This window comes from Pinus tabuliformis, chromosome 6, assembly GCF_031772625.1.
Source record: "Pinus tabuliformis cultivar Carrire ecotype Pingquan chromosome 6, CPIR1, whole genome shotgun sequence".
Taxonomy (NCBI): domain Eukaryota; kingdom Viridiplantae; phylum Streptophyta; class Pinopsida; order Pinales; family Pinaceae; genus Pinus; species Pinus tabuliformis.
Genome location: NC_142292.1, coordinates 659,676,471 through 659,699,641, shown reverse-complemented (window position 1 = coordinate 659,699,641; position 23,171 = coordinate 659,676,471). Strand labels below are relative to the sequence as shown.

The 23,171-nt window shown below is 38.9% G+C and overlaps 1 protein-coding gene across 2 annotated transcripts in view; it reads right to left on the bottom strand.

The window, feature by feature from the left end:
• Positions 1–23,171, bottom strand: part of LOC149260326 (rsm22-cox11 tandem fusion protein 2, mitochondrial-like) — a 500,616-nt gene that overhangs the window by 200,780 nt on the left and 276,665 nt on the right. For both annotated transcript variants that reach the window (XM_089420308.1, XM_089420298.1), the window contains exon 7: positions 16,023–16,106. In XM_089420308.1, the coding sequence (XP_089276434.1) occupies positions 16,023–16,106 (84 nt within the window). The remainder of the gene's footprint in view (positions 1–16,022; positions 16,107–23,171) is intronic.

The following is a 23,171-nucleotide window of genomic DNA, read 5'->3' as shown; positions in this document are numbered from 1 at the left end:
CACCTTCCTACTTAAGGCATCTGCTACTCGGTTCTCCTTTCCTTTAAGGTGTCTTATATCAAAGTCAAACTCATTCAAAAATGCAGTCCACCTAGCTTGTCACGCATTCAAATCAAGCTGTTTGAAAAAACTAGTTAAACCACCATGATCTTTCATTAGTAGAAATTTCTTCCCCAGTAAATAATGGCGCCACACTCTTAAAGCATGTACTACTGCAGTAAGCTCTAAATTGTAAGTTGAATAGCGTTGTGTTAGGTTTTGGTAGCATCGATCGTGCTCTAGCCATGAAAATTGGCGGAGAGGCTAAGGCACGTGAGTTTTAAAGAATCCAAAAATCATTTGGTGAAATTCCACCCGGATTGTATTTTATTAAAATAATTAATATTTTTATGGGGTTCCTAAGTCTAAACGTAGGCAAAATAAAGTATTAAAGGGTATTAATCAAAATATGGGTGGGGATGTTCTAGAAAGCAGATTAAGTCAACTTTTAATCTTAGTCGTTGATTAGAGACTTAATCTCGGCCGTTGAAGTCTCAACGAGAAAAGTATAAGAACGAGGCTTGGGGTTCATTTAGAAACACACACGGAGAGAACAAATTGATCTGGAGTTCGATTTCTAGGGTTAGGAAGCTGAGAATTTGAACTGAGTGGTCATTTTGCAATAGAGGGGCAGGGATAGTTCGGGAACACTGGACAGAGAGACGGAGAGCCACTAGTGGAGGCAACGCAGCAACTAGAAGGACTAATGCTGGTCAAATCTAGGCCCATGTAGTCTTAATGCAAAGCCAGAAGGGCCAGCGCAGAAGTGAGACTGCCCTCCACACAGAAATCTGAAACTGCCGAGGAGCTACCGGAACAGCCGGGAGAGGTTGATGCAGAAGCTCCAGGAGGCAAAAGAGACAACACAAAGGTGATGTAGAGCCTGTAAGGCTGATGCAAGGCCTATGTAGGGCCAACGCAGAGATAGCCAAGGTTACCTAGATTTGTTGCCAGATCAGCCGGAATCTGCGAGGTGAAGTTAGGTAAACTCACTCAGTTTTCCGCCATTATATTTTCTCTGTCACTGGATTGCCAAGAGGGCATCCAACATTGTATTCAGAATTATTGCTTAATAAAAGAAAACCCTCAGAGCTGCTGCGCCGATTTTCCTACATTGGGTTTTTCCTGGGACTATTTTGTCCAAAAATAATTGTCCTATGTATCTTGTTCTTTGTCAATTTTCTGTTTCATGTAATCAAATTTAAAGCAGTGTAGGTTGCAAAAGTAATTTACTTCAATATTCAGAAAATAACTTGATAATGTATATTAAAATCAAGTAGGAGAAGTAGATTCAGTTTTGTTGCAGTAGGGGTTCCTTGAGGATAGGAATTTTCACATGGTATTAGAGCATTGATTTTGAAATAGGAAGAGCAGATCTAGCGCTGAGCAGAGAGGCCAATAGCTGCATTTGGCAGCAATTCGAATCCCCTTGAAGGGATTGCATAGTCCTTGCTGGTAAAGCAAAGATTTTGAGGAAATCTCTCTCTAAGAGAGTCGACAAAGAAGTATGATTTTCAGTTCGTGAGCTTGCAGAGGCAGAGGGAGTGACGCAGAGCCTCAGCGCAGTGCTTGGACGACACAGTTTCTGCTAGGGCGGAAATCCTTCAGAAGAGCGAAGACACATAGAAGGGGAATTTTCTCCTCCAAGGACTTTTCTCGCCAAAAGTTCAAATTTTTCACTTGTCGGACAAAAGACCAGTGTTGAGCAGTGACTAGAGGAGTCGATTCATAGTTTGGGTGAGATGGCATCACATGGGCAGAGATCAAGACAAGTTGGAAGGAGCTTCCAACTATGTCATATGGAAGACCAGAATCTTAGTTGTTCTGGAGGAGTATGATCTCGAAGCTTACGTCAAGAGTGTTGTGGTTGTTCCTGCAGACAATTATCAGAGAAAGAAGTACAAGGCCAAGTAGGGGAAGGCGAAGAGGTTCATACTCGATGGAGTTCGAGATCATGTGGTCTCACACGTCCAAGGCAAAGATACAACCCGAGAAATGTGGGAAGCTTTGTCTTAACTATATGAAGGCTCTTCCAAACAACGAAAGATGTACCTAGAACAAAAGTTACAGCGAACATTGATGCAGAAGGGAGGAGTTAACTCCTATCTTCAAAGTCTTCAGGACACCAAAGACCATCTTGCTGCAGTGGGGTCTACTCCTCAGTCTACCGCAATGGTAAGGACGAACCTGAATGGGGTTCGAACGAATGGCAAGTCTTCGTCCAAAGTATACTGGGTAGGGAAAGACTACCTTCATGGGAGGAGATGTGGACAGCCCTTCAACAAGACGAATTAAGGAGGGATTTGGTTTACATCAACCTAATGGCAACAGTGGGAGTGGCACAAAGACCAAGGAAGAGGATGAGAACGCAGCTCTAGCATCAAACGGATAGTAGAAGCAGAAGCGGAAGGACATTTCGAAGGTGAAATGTTTCAGATGTGGCGAGATGGGCCACTTTGCATCCTAGTGTCCTTTGAAGCAAAAGAATAAGGATGAGAAACATGATCCTAAGGTTGCTCCAGCTAAAAATGACGAAGATCAGTTTCCCATGAATGCCACCCATCTCCAGGAGGGAAATGGGGAGATATTGAACTGTAGTCGGGAAGACTACATGTGGGCAGAATCCTTGAGGAATCCACCTCTAGGATCAATTCCTTGTTATAGGAGCCCAAGATTTAGTTGTAGAGAGATGGACTTAGTGTCAAATGATGCAGTGAATTGATTGGAGAATCAAACGCAGTAGCTTGAGACCAGAGATTGATCAGCGCGGAGAAAGGTTGGCACAGTGTAGATGGCATAGTGCAGAAGTCAGCTGTGGCGCAAAAGATTCAAAGGGTCAGAGACTAGTAGCAGTCAGATTCCAACATTCTCATGGTATTATGATGAACACAGTTAGTTCAGAAATTTTGGATGCTTTTCTGTTGCTAAGCAGCAGGAATCGAAAAATGACGCAGTGTAGAGCTAGCAGTGGCAGTGTCAGCAGCAGATGCAGGGGAAGTTGTAGTACAGATGCAGTAGTGGCAATGGCAGTGTCATGGGTAGTAGTACAGTAGCAGTAGTAGCATAGTGTTGGTGGCAGCAACATTGCAGAAAGGAGATGCTTCAGAGACAGAGCAGCATGTAGTTGGACATTGTTGCTAGAACACATTCCTGGCTAAGAGGAAGTGTTAGTTTTTGGTAGCAGCGGATGTGCTCTAGCCATGAAAATTGGTGAAGAGGCTAAGGCACTTGAGTTCTAAAGAACTCAGAAATCATTTGGTGAAATTCCACTTGGATTGTATTTTATTAAAATAATTAATATTTTTAATGGGGTTCCTAAGTCTAAACTTAGGAAAATTAAAGTATTAATGGGTATTAATCAAAATATGGGTGGGGATGTTCTAGAAAGCGGATCAAATCAAGTTTTAATCTTAGCCGTTGATTAGAGACTTAATCTCGGTCATTGAAGTCTCAACGAGAAAAGTATAAGGAGGCTTGGGGTTCCTTTAGAAACACACATGGAGAGCACAAATTAATCTAGAGTTCGATTTTTGGGGCTAGGAAGCGGAGAATTCGAACCAAGTGATCATTCTGCAATAGAGGGGCATGGATAGTTCAAGAATACTGGACAGAGAGACAGAGAGCCATTAATGGAGGCACTGCAACAGCTAGAAGGATTGACGTTGGGCCAATCTAGGCCCACACAATCTTGATGCGGAGCCAGAAGGACCAGCGCAGAAGTGAGACTGCCCTCCATGCACAAATCTGAAACTGTCGGGGAGTTGTTGGAATAGCCAGGAGAGGTTGACACAGAAGCTCCGGGAGGCAGAAGAGACAGCACAGAGTTGATGCAGAGCCTGTAAGGTTGATGCAGGGCCAGCGCAGAGATAATCAGGGTTAGCCAATTTTGTTGTCGGAATCTGTCGAGTGAAGTGAGGTAAACTCACTCAGTTTTCCGCCATTATATTTTCTTTGTCACTGGAATGTCGGGAGGGTATCCAGCATTGTATTCAGAATTACTACTTAATAATAGAAAACCCTCAGAGCTGCTGCACTGGTTTTCCCGCATTGGGTTTTTCAGGGGACTATTTTGTCCAAAAATAACTATGTCCTATGTATCTTTTTCCTCCTTAGTTTTTTATTTCATGTAATCAAATTTAAAGTAGTATAGGTTGCAAAAGTAATTTACTTCAGTATTCAGAAAATAGCTTGATAAAGTATATTAAAATCAAGAAGGAGAATTATATTCAGTTTCACTGCAGTAGGGGTTCCTTGAGGATAGGAATTTTCACGCGCTGCTCATGATCCTTCAACTTACGTGATTCGTAAGCAATTACCTTGCCCTCCTGCATTAAAACTCCTCCCACTCCTTGACATGCATCCATGCATACTACAAATTCCTTCTCTGGATCAGTAACTTTTAACACTGGCGTTGATGTTAATAAGTGTTTCAATTGTTTGAAATTGCGTTGGCATTTAGTTGTCCACTTGAAAATTCTCCCTTTCTTTTGTAGAGATGTTATGGGGTAAGAAATTCTAGAAAACCCCTCAATGAAATGACAATAATACCCGGCTAATCCCATGAAAGACTGAATGTCCGCAACATTTCTAGGAACAGGCCAATCCAGGATAGTTCTGATTTTTTCTAGATCAACAACAATACCTTCAGAAGATATTACATGTCCCAAATATTGTATTTGTTCCTTGAAAAAGTCACATTTACTAAATTTGGCATAGAGTTGGTTTTCTCTTAAGGTTTGTAGAACTATTCGCAAATGTTCCTTATTCTCCTCTGCATTCTTCGAATAGATCAGAATATCATCGATAAAAATCAAAACAAACTTGTCTAAATAGGGGTGAAAAATTCCATTCATCAAACTCATGAAGATTGCAGGAGCGTTTGTAAGCCCAAAAGGCAACACAATAAACTCATAGTAATTGTAACATGTTCTAAATGTTGTTTTACAAACGTCCTCATCCTTAATTCTGATTTGATGATACCCAGATCGCAGGTCAATCTTAGAGAAGACTGAGGCACCCTTAACTTGGTCAAACAAATCATTGATTCTTTGCAAAGGGTACTTATTTTTTACAGTTAGTTTATTCAACTGTCAATAATCGATACATAATCGCAAGGTGCCATCTTTTTTCTTCACGAACAACACTGGTGCTCCCTAGGGTGATACACAGGTGAATGTATCCCTTATCGAGTAGCTCTTGTAATTGCATCTTAAGTTCGGTTAACTCAAGGATGCTCATATGGTATGGGGCTTTTGACACTAGGGTTGCTCCAGGAACAAGTTCTATGGTAAAATCAATGCTCCTTCTTGGTGGTAACCCCAAAATCTCCTCTGGGAATACATCTACAAATTCTTGAACTATAGGTATGCTTTCCATAGAGGTCATCTTATCCTTGTTATTGGTATAACCCACTTGTACTACAAAAATTTGACAACCTTTCTTGGCACATTTCTTCAATTGATTAGCAGTAATAGATCGCAACTTAATATTTCTTTTAATACCCTGAATTTCTTGTCTATTCCCTCTTGTGTGGAAATTAACTATTTTATCTTTACAATTTATCAGGGTCCAATGCCCCTCCAACCAATCCATCCCAATCAGCACGTCATAAGATCCTAGAGGTAACACATTTAAATCTACTTTAATTTTTTGTCCTCCCATCTCTACAGGACAACCTTCCACCTTGGCGGTTACCTTCCGTTTGGCCCCAGTGGCTAGTTGCACTAACCAAGAGTTTTTAAACTTAATACTTGGCAATTGACATAACTCAACTATTTTCAGATTGACATAACTAAGACTTGCCCCTGGATCAATTAAAATAGAGATAGGATGATTAGCTATCTTACCTTCAAATTCTACCATTGCAGGTTGGTACTCTGCTTGATGGTCTTCCAGGGTTGCATTAATTCTTGGTATATTTCTAGCCACATCTCCCATTGTAGAGGCTTCTTGAACACTCGCAGTTGGTTTTGTTCTAGCACGGTGGGAACAATTCTTGTAATAGTGGGGTTCCCCACAACCCCAGCATTGCGGGGGTGGCTTCCGTGATTGTCCCGATTCTAATTTAGTTGGTACTTATGTCTATTTGAATTCATCAGGCGATCTAGTTTTATGCTGGCTTTTCCCTAAGGATCCTCCCACTTGCTTCCTGGGTACAGAATTATTACGAGGAAACTTGGTGGTTTTATTATGATTCAGAAAACTTTTTTGTCCCTTTTTACCCATCCAGCCTTTGTTTTTTTCTCCTCTTTTCGGCATCTGTTGATAGCAAGTACGAGCATTCCTTATGGTCTCATCCATTGTCTTGGGATTATCAAACTCTAGCCTCTCCTTCATGTACAATGACAGGTTGCTTATAAAACATTGCACCTTCGCTTTCTCGTCTCGTATATAAGGGACGTAACATAACAAAGAGGTAAACTTCGTTACAAACTCATCCATGGACTGTTGCCCCAACTTTAAATCGTCAAACTCTTTCGCCTTTTCATCGTAGAATCTTTCCATTAGATATTTATCCTTAAAATATTTCTGGAAGCTATCCGAAGTCACTTCTTGCTCATTAATGCTACGCATTGTTTTGATCTCCTCCCACCACAATGTGGATTTACCCTGCAACTAACAAATTGCTAGCCTGGCCTTTAAATTATCATCATACTCGTAAATCTGAAAATACTTGTTCATATTAATCAGCCAAGCTTTTGTAGCCTCCTCTGCTTCTCCATCAAATTATGGGGGCTTTATTTTTTAAAATTCCCCCTGCAATTCTATCTTCGGCCTCTTAGCCCCCCTGTCACCAAAGGTGTTACCACACCCTTCCTCATTATCCATTCGAGCTCCTTCGCATTCTACATGTTCTCTTTATTATTGTCATGCCTCTTCCCTACTTCCATTATCTGTACTAGGATCTAGATTCCTCTAATTTTGTCTATCCAAGAGACATTTCAGGATCCATTCTTGTTCCAGCCTTAATCTCTCAGTATCAGCCCTTAAATTTGTCATCTTAGCTCACAACTGTTGGATGGTCTCTAACAGCATAGCATTCACATTTGTAGTGTCTTCCCTTAATTGGACCCACATCTCCGGATTGGTCCCAGCTCCCGCTACGGGTCCCCTATGTGGGGTAGCTCCAACTCCCCTCCTCATGCTTCTTTAGCTACTCCTCGCTTCCTCTCTGTGCATTATGAACACTTTGGTTATTTCCAATTTCCCACAAGGTCGCAGTGTTGCAACTTGGATTTGATACCACTTCAAAGGGCATTCCAAGCGCTCTCTTACCAAGAGCCAGCTTATGATAATCAAAGTTGTGTGAAGCTTTCAGAGAATCTCGTGTTCCATGACAGGGCGAAGCATATTCAGATCAAGTAGCACTATATCTGTGACATGGTGTAGAGGAGAGAAATTAGGCTCGAGTACATCTCCACCGCTGAGCAGATAGCCGATGTTCTGACCAAGCCACTGTCGAGGGACAAGTTCGTGCACTTCAGAGACACGTTGGGGCTTGTGGAGGTCACCCCTCTCGTTGAGAGGTAGTGTTGATCTATCTGCAGCACAACTAGACATTTTCCCAGAGAACGGGTTCAAGAGACCTAGAGGGCTCAACAGGCAGTGTTGAGTGAGTGTCTATTGGAGGAGAATGCTGACCACACACTAGAAATGGTGGAGTGAGGTCCTAGACACTGATCACACATTGAAAGGGTGGAGTGAGATCTTGGACCCCAATCACACACCAAGTAGGGTGGAGTGTGGTCTAGTTCAAGATCTAGACCCAATCACCAACCAGGAAGGGGTTGAGTGAGGTCTTGGCCCAGAGTGCTCACCAAGAAAAGGTGAGTGATTGCTTCCTAATTGAGGGTCTTGCGAAAATTCTTTGAAATGCGGCAACTAGAAATTATTCTTCTAACTGTAAATTAATTATGTAGTTTATTTGCTACAGCAAACAACGAATAATTCACACTGCAATTTCTTCACCATAAAAAAATATTGCAGAAGCAAAAATAGCAAATAACAAATGCTAGCACACACAAAATAAAAATGACATCGTTATTTTTGGACAATTGTCCCTACAAAATTCGAATGCGGGAAAACCATTGCAGCAATTGAGAGTTTTAGTTTTATTATTATGCAGTAGCAGAAATATTGGAAAAAATATTTAAGGGATTTTACCCTCCTCCACAAGCAATCTCAGCTCAATCTGACAACTCTAAGTTAGTCATCCAAGCCCCCTGCGTAGGTTTTTGCGTCACCCCTACACAACTTGTAACTCACTTAGACTGAAACTGCTACTACTCAAGTCATTTTTCTTGCTACTGCTCTAGAAACGATCTGCTCAGCCGCAAATGAATCAACCTGTAGCTCAGCTAAATCAAATTGTCTCTTTGAGGCTTTGCGCAACCTACTGTAGAAAATAATACAACCTCCTCTCTCGACCTCTTCTTATAATCTTTAGTTGAGACTTCAATGACCACGATTAAAACTTAATCGATGGTTGAGATCATATCCAAGTCGATCTGTGTGAGTTTCTAGAGAATTCTCACCTTTCTCAATTAATTAGTATTAATCAACAAGTTTTCCTAAGTCAAAAAAAAATAAATGATGGTCAATTAATTTAATTGAGTTATCTCTAGGTGGAATTTCCAGAAATGATTTTTGGGTTTTGGAGAACTCATGTTTTAGAGATGTTGATAATAGATGATGATCCTGGTGATAATGTATGACCTTTTCTTTAGAGAAATTTATTCAATTTGAGAACATCTACGACAATGATTATGAATACCTCCCTAGTTAAGAGGGAGTGTTGAATTTGTAACTATGGTTGGTCTTCATAATGTACTTTTGGTCACTTGATGTAATTATATTTATCATTGTAAAACATATTTGTAAAGGCACAAGTCAAAGAAAATTTATCTTGAGTCAAATTCGCACTATGATTTTTAAAAGATGTAAAATTGAATTTTTGGCCCCAAAAAGTGACAAGTCGGCTTGCCTCCAAGTCAAGTCGGCCTTAGCCAAGAGACACGTCTATTCACCCTAGACAGACTACTATATAAAGGCAACTCGAGCTCCTCCTGTTGAAGGAAATGTAACTAGGCTAGATCTTCATAAATGTAATTTTGATATTTGTATTTATTCAAGAAAAGAGAAGTTATTTTTTGTATTATTTGTCAATGAGTTTCTTGCTCATTGAAAATAGGTCAAGCACATTTTGAAGTGCTTCTAGAGAGTCAAAGTCAAAATGTAATTGTGATAAGACCCTTTGAGGGCATGCTACATCATGTATGACATCATACAAGGTCAAGGGAACACCTCCAAGCATGGCCAAATCCTCCCCTGGCATCAACATGGTCTCCAAGCAGCAAAACGATGGGTAAAAATTGAATTATAGTGCAAACTGTAAGTCGGCCTTAAAGGCAGTCAAGTCGGCTTAATTGGAGAGACAGACCTCTATTTATACAGGTTGTCTACTCCAAAAGATAACGTACAATGGTGGGTTGGTTGCAAATGTTAAGGATAATCGTTCAAAACTAGAAACTACTTCTTCAAGTTTGGGTGGAACTTCTTCTCGGGTTTTCTTTGGAGTATCAATCATCAACTTCCAAATTTAGCTATTCTACTAAAATAGCAGACATATTTAATTTACCTGGTATATGGAAATCCTCAAATTTACCACGGAACCAAAAGGAAATAAAACCTCAGTTCACAACCTTATCGCATCCGAAATTTAAATTAAATCATGTGCATCTTCCGACGCAATCATCGTCAGATCTAACCCCTTCAAGCAAACGGTCACGATTAACTAGGCTATTAACTCAGTTTTATAAATTATCATGTCCGATTTTGGAATTAACGTCTACGCTTGTTGGCACCCGAGGACCATAAGATCTGTTCGATCTGTCTGATCGAACGATAATGATCTTCTTCTGGGTTTCTCGCGAATTTGTCAGGTTTCCTCGTTCCGCCAGACTTACCACTTCCGCCAAGTTTATTTCTCATCTGTCAAATTCAGGATATCGCTAACTAAACTCTGTGAATTCTAAACACATCCAAGTTATTTCAATGCACAGCGAGTGAAGATTTAGATGCGACAACACAAGATTATACAAAATCTAATTCTAAAGGGCTCAAACTGGAAATCAACAAAACTCAAAAATATTTCGAAGGAAATTAAAACCTCCGAGAATTGACCATTCATGGACATATTCACGGAGATACAGAGAGATTCCAAATTTTACATTCCAATCCTCCTTAACCAAAAATCCCATTCTACTAATTCAAAACTTACATAAATACCTATACATACAACAATCAGATCTTAAATCAATGGATCGAATCTGCCTAATCCTAGATAATATCTAATCCACATGATATTCTCCTCAAGAATCTCAACTAAGCCTAAATACTTGAATTAATTACAAGATAATTCAAATCCTTGAATTCTAGCTCAAATCCTATCTAGACAGCTTTGTTGAGTGACAGATAAAGGATCCCACTCCTTTGCTTGTAAACTTTTTTTGTATTTTTGGAATAAAATTCGAAGTCTTTTGTCTTCAAGCCTCATGCTCCTGCATCAGACTCCTGAGGACAAAATTCTTCATGGGCTCCTATCCATGAGCTCTTCTACAGAACTTCCCAACTTCTATAGCATGGCATCTGTCATCCAGGTAGCATCAGCAAGTGGTTGATCCTTCCACTTGATCAAACACTGAAAATACTCCTGTCCTCTTGTCTTTTTAAACAATCTCTTATCTAAAATCTTTTCTGGCTACAATGCCTTTGCTGCAGGTAATTATTTTACCCAGTCAACCTCCTGTTCTTCTTTATCTTCTGTTGTATCATCTGCGTTTCTATTTTCATACCTGTACAAATTAGCAACATTGAAAATTGGAGATATTCCAATGTCAGGGGGTAATTCAATTTCATATGCATTTGCAGAAAAATTTCCCAAGGCTCTGCATGGTCCAATTTTCTTAAATTTTAACTTGTTATACTCCCTTTTTGGAAATCTTTCCTTCCATAGGTGTGCCAAAACCAAATCTCCAACCTCAAAATTAACTTCTCTCTTCTTCAAATCTGCTTTGCTCTTATACTTTATGTTGCTATCCTATAACTGTTGTTTTACCTGTTCATGTATTGTTTGAATCTCTAAAGCAAGATCTTCTCCTTTAGCACTTCTCATTTCAGTTTTTCCCAAGTCTCTTAATTCAGACACTCCTCTTGGGTGCATTCCATAAAGTATATGGAATGGACACTGCCCTGTACTCCTGTTAGGAGAATCATTATAAGCATATTCAGCATATGCCAAAATTTGATCCTACTATTTTGGATTTTCACCTGCAAGACTCCTCAGAAGATTACCCAAGCTTTTGTTTACAACTTCACTCTGTCCATCAGTTTGAGGATGATAAACTAAACTGAAACTCAGTTTAGTACCAAGTTTCTTCCACAAGGTCCTCCAAAAATGATCAACAAATCTGGTGTCTCTGTCTAAAACAATGCTCTTAGGTAACCCATGCAACCTTACAATCGACTTAAAAAACATATTAGCAACGTGAGTAGCATCACTAGTTTTATAACATGGAATAAAATGTGCCATTTTAGAAAATCCGTCAACCACAACATAAATAGAATCATTTCCTCTGAGTTTTTGGTAAACCCAAAACAAAGTCCATACTTACCATATCCCAAGGTCTATCTGGAATAGGTAATGGAACATACAAACCTTTGTTTTGGCTTCTTCCCTTTGCACACTAACAGACTTTACAATTTTTTACATACTTCTCCACTTCAGATCTCATCTTCAGCCAGAAATAAAACCGATTCAATTGTTCATAAGTCTTGTCTACACCAAAATGTCCTCCAAGTCCACCACTATGTTTCTCCTTGATTAAATTTTCCCTCATAGAGCAATTTGGTATGCATAGTTGATTTCTTTTAAACAACAATCCTTCTTGCAAGAAAAAATCCAGCCACTTACTTCTATCTAACAAAACAGGATTTTTACAAGCTTCAAATGCTTCTTTAAAATCTAAATCTTTCTCATATAATTCTTTAAGAAAATCAAAACCCAACACTTGAATTTGACTTTCCTGAACTAGGATACTTTTTCTGCTTAAGGCATCTGCTACTTTGTTTGATTGGCCATTTATATGTTTTAATACAAAATTAAAACTTTGAAGATATTCTACCCATTTTGCATGTTTCTGACTAAGCTTTGGTTGTTACATAATGTACTGAGGGAGGTGTTCTAGTGTTGCACCACTACTGCAACACCCTGTCTTTGTATCACCCTATGTCACGCTATTGGTGTCTGGCCACTATGACTACCTGTCACTACTCACCAACCACTGCAGAACTCTGATGTCGCATATGTGTTGTTGATGACACTGTTACACTGCTGCCAACTCTGCATTTGCACTACAACTCCCTCTCATTTGTTGTTGTTGCAACTGCAATAAAAGCAACTGAGAAGCATCCAAAATACTAAATCAACTGTCACTGTGCTACATCTGCTACCTGAGTATCTGACTACTACTAGCCTTTGCACTGTCCACTGAGGAATATGTGTTGTTGTTGTCTCTACTACTGAGCCTCTGGCTCTACGATCAACACTGCACTGTGCTCCTCAACACCTAACAGCTACTAGTCTTCAACTAAGTCACCTGACACGGGGATTTGGGACACGTAGGATTCGAGATTCGTGGTGTCGGATTCAGACACGCTGACCCCCTGGAACAAGACACGTTAGGACACATTATATATTATTTTATTAAATATATATATATATATATTTAAAATATATATATATATATATATATATATATATATATAAATATATATATATATATATTTAAAATATATATATAAATATATATACATATATATATATATATTTAAAATATATATATATATATTAAAAATTAGATATTATCATATTTCTTACACAAATTTTAATCAATGATACAAATTTATTGATTTCAAACATAGATCTTCATCTATAGCTATTAGCATGCATAGTACATACAAAATTCAAATAAATGTCAGTGGCACTGGTCACATCAATGATAAATCTATTAAAAATTTAAATCATGATTCATAATTCATAACTGAAAGACAACTTACAACTACAAGATAGTAAGATAAACACACTGACAATTGTAGTTTTCTCATTAAGTCATCAAATCAAAATGTGTTACATAGGTAGTGTTGGTGCAATGCCAATGGCAAATAGAAATAGAAAATATAAAACAACTACAGGTATACAAGCCTCAAGGCATCAATCAACATCAGAATCATCATCACTGTCCCCATCATCATGGTCCCCACTGCTCTCCTCTGCATCCTCCTCCTCCCCTGTATCCATAGTCGCCTCTGCATCTGCTGGTATGGAGGTTGACCCCTCTAAGTCATCAAATCTAACAGGCTCTAGCACTGGATCATTGAGATCCATGTGGCCAATGCCAACTCAACAGTGGTGTCCAGACCCGTATCATCAGGAACAGTGTTACTTGGGAGCGAGAGCGAAAGCGGGGAGCGGGAGCAACATATTCAAAAGCTCTTGGTTTGGTGCTCTTGATTAAATACGAGTTCCATACCCTAATACATGACAAAATTCAATGGAAAATTCTAAAATTCTACTTTCTCCATATGAAATCCAATGAGGCTGGAACCACTCTCAAACATCTTGAGTCATTTCATAGTAATGTTAAAAATTTAAGTAAAAGGATGAAAATGAAGATTAAGGAGAATGTCACTTTTACTTTAAGAATTTAAAATTACCATTAATAGCGTATCAATACTAGGGCCTAGACTTGATCATGAAGCTGCCAAAATGCTCTACTCCTTGCTGCAACAGCACAAATCACTTGCCAACAACACAAATCACTTGCCAAATGAAAATATTAATGAGCAAACACGCCCTTTTCTTTCCCGCACTGAGCTTAGCGAGTCCTGGAAACAGGACACGTGTCCCAAAATTGCGACACGCTTTTGAAAATCGTGACACGACCTCGGATTCGACGTGTCGGAAACGGACACGACGTGTCATATGATTTGGACACGAATCCGGACCGAATCGTGTCGGATTCGCTGGATTTAGGATTCGTAGGCAGTTTAGGACGAATCCGGTGACTTAGGTCTTCAATTGGCACTTCGGAATCTGACTGCATCAACTGACATTGATCCATCCTACTACTGAATATTGTGGGCCCCTATAGAAAGGTAATGATCCATGAAGAAGACACCTCAATGGAACTTGCCCAAATTCGCGCAACTTTGGGACTATAACTTCATATCGCCCCACCTCACTCCTGGAGATATAGCTACAAACATGGGAAAATCTTCCTTCAGCCTGGAGGACAACTTGTCTATCTCTATGGACATTATCGCCTGGTCCTGCTTCTCCTACTTGTCCTTCTTCCTGAGAGGACACTATGTAATGTAGTGGCCGAACTCACCACATCTGAAACACTTGACCTTGACAGGTCCTTCTTCTTCTTCTTTTTCCCTTGTCCCATACTAGGACCCTTTGATGATAGGGCCACATTCTTCTCTTCACCCTTTAGTCCCTTGCTGCGACTGCCACTGATGGTACTCTTTACTAGAGCCCGCTTCAACTCCTCCTATTGTAGGTCGGACCACATCCTGTCCCATTTAAGCAATGTGTCTGTACCCAAGATACTTTGGACAAACACATGTCATTCCTTTGAGACACTATTCAGAGCCAACCATACAAGCTTTGTGAGTTGGGGTGCCTCCCTAATGACTGCAAGTTGATCTCGCACTTCCTGATTCCTGGTGATGAAGGCATCTATGCTTTTGCCCTTTTACATCCTTATGCTCCTCAACTTCTCCTGTAGGAACATCTTCCTTTGCTCGGAAGTACTCTGATATAGCTTGGAGAGAGCATCCCACATTTCCTTGGTCGTACCTTTGTCTACCACATGTGAGACTATATGATCTCGGACTCCATCCAAGATCATCTACTTCACCTTTGCCATCTCCTTCTTGTACTCCTTGAGCTAATCAACATCCTGGGGTATTGCTACCACATTCTCTGCATAGGCTTTTAGGGAAAATTCATCTAGAAGGAAGGACATCCTAGCCTTCCAGATGACATAGTTGGAGGCTCCCTCCAACCTATCTTGATCTCTAAGCCCAGTTGTGACCATCTCAAAATCTGGTCAAAAATCTCCCTCTTTCCGTTTACTCAGTTGCTGGATCTGCTATTCACACTGCCTCTAGAGTGAGAAGATCTGCTCTCAGCTATTGCCAATCTGCAACTGGAAAAAATTAGATCTCTGAAACTCGAGATTCACGGAGAAAAATTTTGCCTCCATGTGTACTATTTCTCTTCCACCCGGAGTTGATTCTGCTACTGCAAATTGCTGCAAAACCCTCTGCCCAAACAAGGAATCTGCTCAATGAAAATCTGAGTTGTTACTGCTCCCTCTGCCTCTTGGAATCACTATTCCGGACAATTTGGATTTTTTGCCACCCAACAACTGAAAAATGAACCCTTGCCCAGCAATTTGTACTGCCTGGCTAGGCACTGCGCAGCCCCAGAAAATTTCCAATAATGTTATTCTGCAAACTGTGTCAAGAAAATAGACTCATTAGAACTAGAACAACCAACATGTATCACAACCTTCAGTTCTTGCTTACTAGTCAAGCCACTTGCCAATTTGCTCTGCATATGCCCTTCTGTTCTGTTAAAGTGTTCCATGGAACCATGGACAATTGCTTCGTATTGACTCCTGAGTCCTATCCTATATATACTATGATATAAATATTTTTAGGTCTTGCTAAATGAGGAGGAATAACAGCCAAGGGGAAACAAATGTGATTTCATTGTGATAAACTAAGGAGTGTGTACCAAATACACTGCAAGATAAAATATTACGCAGCTTGGAATGCACATGGACTCGTACAAATAAAATACGCATGCATAAATAAACCCCCTATCAAGCATCTAAGAATGGTACTCTTACCAGAATGTCTCGGGTGAGACCCCAAAGCTGTCGAGCTAGAGTGATGCGCTCTTTCATAGATGGAATCTCCGCAAGTACATAAGACTGGAATATTACCAAAAAAAAAGAAACTACTTTACTTACAGAATAATAGTGAGATTACAGTATTATTAAAACAAAAAGGAAAACTGGTCCAAGCAAACTCTACAGTTAGAAAATTATACATAACCTGACTACAACATACTAGTTCCTTTACTCTTGAAAATTTATTCTCCTTGTGCCCTCAAACAATAAGGACATCATATTTGTTTTCATTGAAACACCAATTATGATATAAAAACCATAACTATGAGACTAATTAATTATGGTTAACCACCAAAATATATCAGTGGTTTCAAAGAAGAGAATATTCGCCTGGCCTAAGCAATTTATTCAAGATGAAAATCAATGTAACAGGCATCACACAAATCAGAAGTTACATAAAATGTTGACTGTGAGAATGTACAAAGAGAATTACCTAGTAGATTTCACATAAATGATGATATATATATATATAAAAACAGTATAATGGCAAATATTTGTCTCAACATTTCAAAACACAAAATTAACTTTAGTATATAACTGCACCATTCATGCTGCTGCTCAGTCTACGTACAATTCTGAAGGCAGTTCTCATGTCAGCAATACACCTTACCAAATAGACATAACTTTTTTTATACAATTACACGATAGGCACTTTCCCTCAGACACAGGTAACTTCTTTAAAAAGAACTCGTCTCATAGAAATAGAATTTGACAGCATCATTAATGGCATCACCATGACATCCCTATCAACAGCATCCCGAGGAGTAGTCAATACTGCTGAATCATCATTGCATATTACATTGACAAACCCCCATCCCACCCCTTAATTATCTTGCTTTACTCTTTAAACCTCTCAAATTTTGCATTACAAAGACTTTTGCTAAATGTACAGTCACAATTATCCTTAGCATTATAATAGATAAATTCAACTTAACAACCTTCAATCTATTACAGGATGAAAAAACCATTAATTCATGTGATTTTTCCATTTCTTAGCAACTTTGGCTTTCACGTTGTTCAATGTTGCACTTATCACAATAATATTGTCAAAACCAACCTCGGCAATAATATTGATAGTAATTATCAAAATAATTTCTCTTTTCAAAATTATCACAATAATTTCAATTTATTGTGATAATTTAGGTAATTATCATGATAATTTAGGTAATTATCGTGATAATTTTGAAATTATCACCTTAACTTTGTTAATTTCAACTTACTACCAATTATTTTCTTTTAACCCTAATTTTTTTGAAGTTAGGGGATTGAGCTGTGAGGATACTTCGACTATTTCCATTAGGCAAACATGGGGAAATCTATTGTTTTCATTTCCCAAATTCATCGCATGAGATACATACCCTAGTAGTTAATGGTAATATTAAATTCTTAAAGTAAAAGTACTTAATTTTTTAACATTACCATTAATTGACTCGGGATGTTTGAGAGTAGTTTTTACCTTATCGGATTTTACATGGACAAAAAAGAATTTTGGATCCCACTCAAAATCCAGCAAACTTAGCAGTTTTAAGGATTTTAGTATTGCCAGGATTGCAACAGTTCTATTGGATTCTATGATGTATGAGGGGATGGAACTAATATTTAATCAAGATCACCAAGCCCTCTATGTACCTTGATGTTGGTAGTATTGACTGCTGAGCTCCCTGTTCATGACCCTATTAAAAATCTACACTTTGCTCAAGCAAAATCATTGATTAGGAAGTTAAGCTTTTTTAATCTTATTTTAACGGTTAGAGGTGTTGAAATATGTAACTAGGTTCGCTCTTTATAATGACATATGTAATCATGATTTTATGTATTTATGAAAAGAGAAAAATAAATTTAATATTGTTTTTGAAGCATGGGTTTCATGCTCAAGGGAAATTTATTTATAGGTTAAGCACCTATTGAGCGCTTCTAGGTTAATTGAGTCATTGTCATGTATTAAAGACCCATTTTGGCATGTTACATATTGTAAAAAAAAATTATTTGAGTCAAAATAGAGTCAAAAGACCCTCCAAGACCTCATCATGGTGCAAAGAACAAGCCAGCCTACATGAAGTGACAAGTCAGCCTAAAGATAGCAATTTGTACCCCTCACAAGCCTATAAATAAGAAGGAACTCAACCTCATTTGGACACTCACTCAAGCAAGTTCGATCTTCTCAAGATAGAAGCTGGAAAAGGATGAAAAAGAAAGAGAAGAACTAGATCGAAGTTTTTGGGTCTCTCTCTCTCTCTCATGTTAGGGTTTCTAGATTTGTTGGGTAGAAGAATTTGTTTAACAAAAAAATTTGAAGAATTTGTTGGGCAAGTCAAAGTTGCAGAAGAATTTGCTAGGTAGGTCAAAGTTGTAGAAGAATTTGCTGAGCAGGTCAAAGTTCCAGAAGAATTTGTTGGGCAAGTCGAAGTTCCAGAAGAATTTGTTGGGTAAGTTCAAATTGCAAAAGTTGTTGGAAACATGGTTTGACTTGGTCTTGGAGGGTCTTGGTCAAGGGTCATAGGTCTTGGAATTCGTGAATTGAAGTTCTATAAGAAGAGAAGAATTCTTGTGAGTTTTCCTCTTAGTTGGAGAGGTTTTGGCCCTGGATGATCGCCTACACCTTGTGTCCTACTGTCTCATTAATTCTATTGTTTGGTAGTTGCTTGATGATAAAGAACATTAATAATAATCAAGAGAAAGAAGAAGCTAATCAAGTAAAGTAAAATTATATCACAAGCAGTTATCAAAGTAGGAAAAATCTTCTACTCTAGTTGCCCCTAGATTTCTCAACATGGTGTCAGAGCTAAGGTGACTACATCAGGCAAGGGCAGTCCAAAGAAGAATACTCAAAGGTCGAAGCATAAAGAGATCACCTTGGAAACATCAAGAGCATCAAGCATCAAGAAGTTCGATCAAGAGAGAAAAAGAAGCCTAATACCTAGCAAAGAAAGAAGAAGGAAGAGAAAAGCACTTTAGATCTGTTTTGGGCTATATTCCTCCACATGTGTGAAGGTTAGGACATCATCTTGTAGCAGAAGATAACGAATTGTAGCCACTCCAAGAGAGTCAAAGTTTTTGGGTCAAAGGAAGTCTCCCTTGCAAGCCGAATTTACAAGAAAAAGATTCCATCTCAAGCGAAGGAGAAAGGATAAAAATTTGTCCATCTTCTAGCCACATGTGTGAACTAGGGTTACTGCAGAAAATGACAAAATTGCAAACCTGCTACTACTAGCCGAAATTCTAAAGAAGGGCCGAAATTTGAGGTTGTAAAACAAGTTTGAATGGCATTGACTTGAAGGAAGAGAAGCAGGAAAAAGCATTTTCATCATCATCAAGGAATCAATGTGATCTCCCTTTAAGCCAAGGATCACTTTTGAAGGAAGACATCTTCACCAAGAAGACATATTCTATTATCTACATCATCATCAAAATCAAGAAGGCATTAAGTTGAAGATTTCATCATCTAGGAGTATCTTCACTTAACAAGTGTCTTTGTATCTATATTTGAATTTGTCAAAATGACTTCATTTTGCAAGGAAGGCAACAAATTGGTTAGGTCATCAAACTTTCTTGCAAGAAAGAAGAGGATAGATTTGATCCTCATAGAAAATGAAGTCGTTAAGCAGTTAAGGGTTTGGCCACTAAACCTCCAAAGGAAGAAGCTCAAGCTCTAGTTGAATACATGAAATAAGGGCTCAAAGGATTCTTATAGAATCCATCAAGGATCCCCTCATTACGTATGTAGCAAAGTTAGAGACATCAAAAGAAATCTACAAGAAGTTAGTGGAATTATTCTATGTAAGCAACGCTAGAGAAGTCATATCTTTAGGAACCAAGTTGTATAAAATGAATGTATCAAAGGAAGAAGGAATAGCCTTATATCTTATGAGGGTGTCAGAAGTCTGAGACCAACTACAAGAGTTGGGTGAAATAATGGCTGACAGAGAAATGACCACGATGGTGCTCAATGAATCAAGCATCTATATAAGAGTGAAGAAACCAGGTTAAAAGAAAAAGGTGATGTGGGACCAGGTGAACAAGTTCAAGCATTTGTTGCCATGACTAAGAGAAAAGGAAGGTTTGAAGGATATGTCAAAGATCCAACGTTATGGCTGTCAGGAATATGGGCATCACAAGAGAGATTGTCCGAAATTCCAAAAGGACAACAAGAGGAAAGAAAGAAATGAAGTTGATATCACCGAAGAAGTGGAAGAACCTGATAAGAAGAAATCCAAAGGGATAGATCTTCACTATTAGGGTTCCTCCAATGCATAGCTAGAAGAAATGGAAGGTAAAAATACCTTCACCATTGCAATCAAGATGAGAAGCATTATGAAGAGATGCACGCTAGTAGAAGATGGCATCATATTAGAAGCATATCGATAAAGCAAGAGCTCGTGCCATTATTAGAAAATCTTGAAAGGATAGCTGAAATAGAAGTCTACATGGTTGTAGCGGTCATCATAGAAAGGAAGTGGCCTTTGGTAACCTCATTGAGAGCATAAGTAGTACTTATGGGAAAAGAAAATTTATCTAGCATGATAGAGGATAGAAAGAGTTCATCATGTATTATCATTACGAAGGAGCATTTGCTGGATGAGGATAATCAAGATCCTCTGTTGGAATCTTCATTACAAGGTTCACCTCTCTTGGAATAAGCAAGTGTCCCACTGATAATTCCATCTTGTATGGGATTTAAAGGGATGATGGTATGATGACAAAGGAGTGTAGCAGGTCAAGATGGTTGATGTACTTCCAATCAAGGAAGTTGCCGAAGGAAGTCTAGATGACCAAAATGAAGAAATGAGGTATGTATGCATGTATTTGATAAGATTGAGTCATGTCATCATATAGTTGCAAATAGCATCGCTGAATGCTTTACATCATGAGTATGATCGAAGAAAAGCATGAAAGCATGGTTCACATATTGACAAGATGAAATCAACATAATATGTCCTCATATGGAATATGATGTGCTTGAAAAAAACGAAGGAACTATGGATGGATGTCCCTAAGGAGCAATATGTGAAGAAAGAAAGAAGAGAACATGAAAGTTGCAACTATGGTAACAAAGAATCAACACCCAATTAATTTGATATGACATCTCCATGGGAAAGGTATGAAGACCCTGATAAGGTCTATAAAGAAAGGAGACCCTTGACATATAAAGTCTTGGAGATGTGTTTATGAATATGCAGGGTATTGATGTTTTGAACAAGTAGATGTCATGATGAAAGGCCATCACAAAAGGTAATTTTGATTTAATGTTCATATTTTATTTTTGAATAACATCTAGATGGGTTAATGCATGTTGATTTGGGATAGCATCGGATGTGCTCTAGCCACAAAAATTGGTGAAGAGACTAAAGCACATGAGATCTCCAAGACCCAGAAATGGTTTGGGCAGAATCTAACCAGTTTGGAAGATATTAAGATAATTAATATTTTTAATGGAGTCCCTAAGTCTAAACTTACGGAAAATGAAATATTAATGTGAATTAATATAAAACTGAGTTAGAATGGTCCAAAGGTCATGGATCAAGCCAGATCTAATCTTAGCCGTTGATTAGGGACTTAATCTCGATCGTTGATGGACCAACAAGAAAAGTATAAGAAGAGGCTTGAGGGTTAGTTGGAGAACACACTGAGGGAGACCAGTTAGTTCGATTTCTGGAGCGGGGGTTAGTTGAGAAATTTGAACTAGTGGTATGGAGAGCAGCAAGAGGCAGCAAGTACAGAGTAGAGAGTCAGGATCAGCAATAAAAGACCAACACAGAGGCAGGAGAGGCAAACGCGAGGCCTTCCAAGCAGACGTTGAGGCAACAAGAGACTGTGCAGTCACTAGAGGGCCTGCGTGGGTGACATAGAGAGGCCCAGGGTTGACGTAGACAAGCAGGGGCTGACGCAGCGTGTCTGGGAGCTACGCAGAGGTCAGCCAGGCTGAGGCTAGGACTGGGAGAAGTGTTGGAGAATTTTTCTTTCTGTTGGGTAAGCCAATTTGGCACCCAGTTGTATTGAAGAATTGTTGAATAATAAAATCCTCCCTTGCTGCACCGGTTTTCCCACATTGGATTTTTCTGGGGACTGTTGTCCAAAATATCTGTGTCGATGTGTTGATTCTTGTGCATGTGTTTGTTTCTGTATTATGGTGTGATATCTGTAGTAGAATTTATTTTAATGTTTATTGAAGGAATTTCATAAATAATTTATTGAAAATAAGTAGGCAAAGTAAATCAAATGTTGCAGTGATAGAATTTTCACATGGTATCAAAGCGAGTAATCAAAGACAAGAAGGGAAAATCAGTTATGGGTCGAGACCATGATGCAAAGGCATCCACGTCAGCGGACTCGCGCAAATTTTCAGAAAATTGCACAAGAGATTTCGATTTCTCTATGTTGGCTTCCAAGATGGAAGAAGAAGTGGCTTGTATGACTAGTTCTGCATCATCAGAAGTATGGTATATAGACAATGGAGCCTCTTGGAATATGACAGGAATCAAGGAATGTTTCTCAGAGTATCGAGAAGAGAGGATGAACTTTCAGATCATCATGGGGAACAAGACAAAGTGTACTCCAGTAGGGTACCATAGTTTTTCAAACAGAATCGGGAGAATGGTTATGCACTACAAATGTGTTGCATGTACCAAGATTGGGGATGAACTTACTTTCCATGTTGCAACTTCAAGGCAAGGGCTATGACGTCTACTTCATCAAGGAGAAGGTATATGTCAAACACCTAAGCTAGAAAAAGAAAGTGCAAATCGGGATCAAAAGTAACAGGTTGTACAGATTACAACTAGAATCACCAATGGCACGAATAGGCAGTCATGGAGACAAGGACTTGAACGAACTATGGCGCAGAAGAATGGGACATTTGCACCATGGAGTCTCTGAGAATTCTCAGGAGCACTATGATAGGAGTTCTGAATCTTAGTACGGAACGAGATGATGTATGTAGAGGATGTGCTCTAGGAAAGTATGCCAAGGCAGCATTTCCTAGGAGTAAACACAGGGCCAAGAGTGTACTAGGATTGATACACTCAGATATCTGAGGACCTATGTCCACCAAAGCTCTTAGTGGTGCAAAGTATTTCCTTACCTTCATTG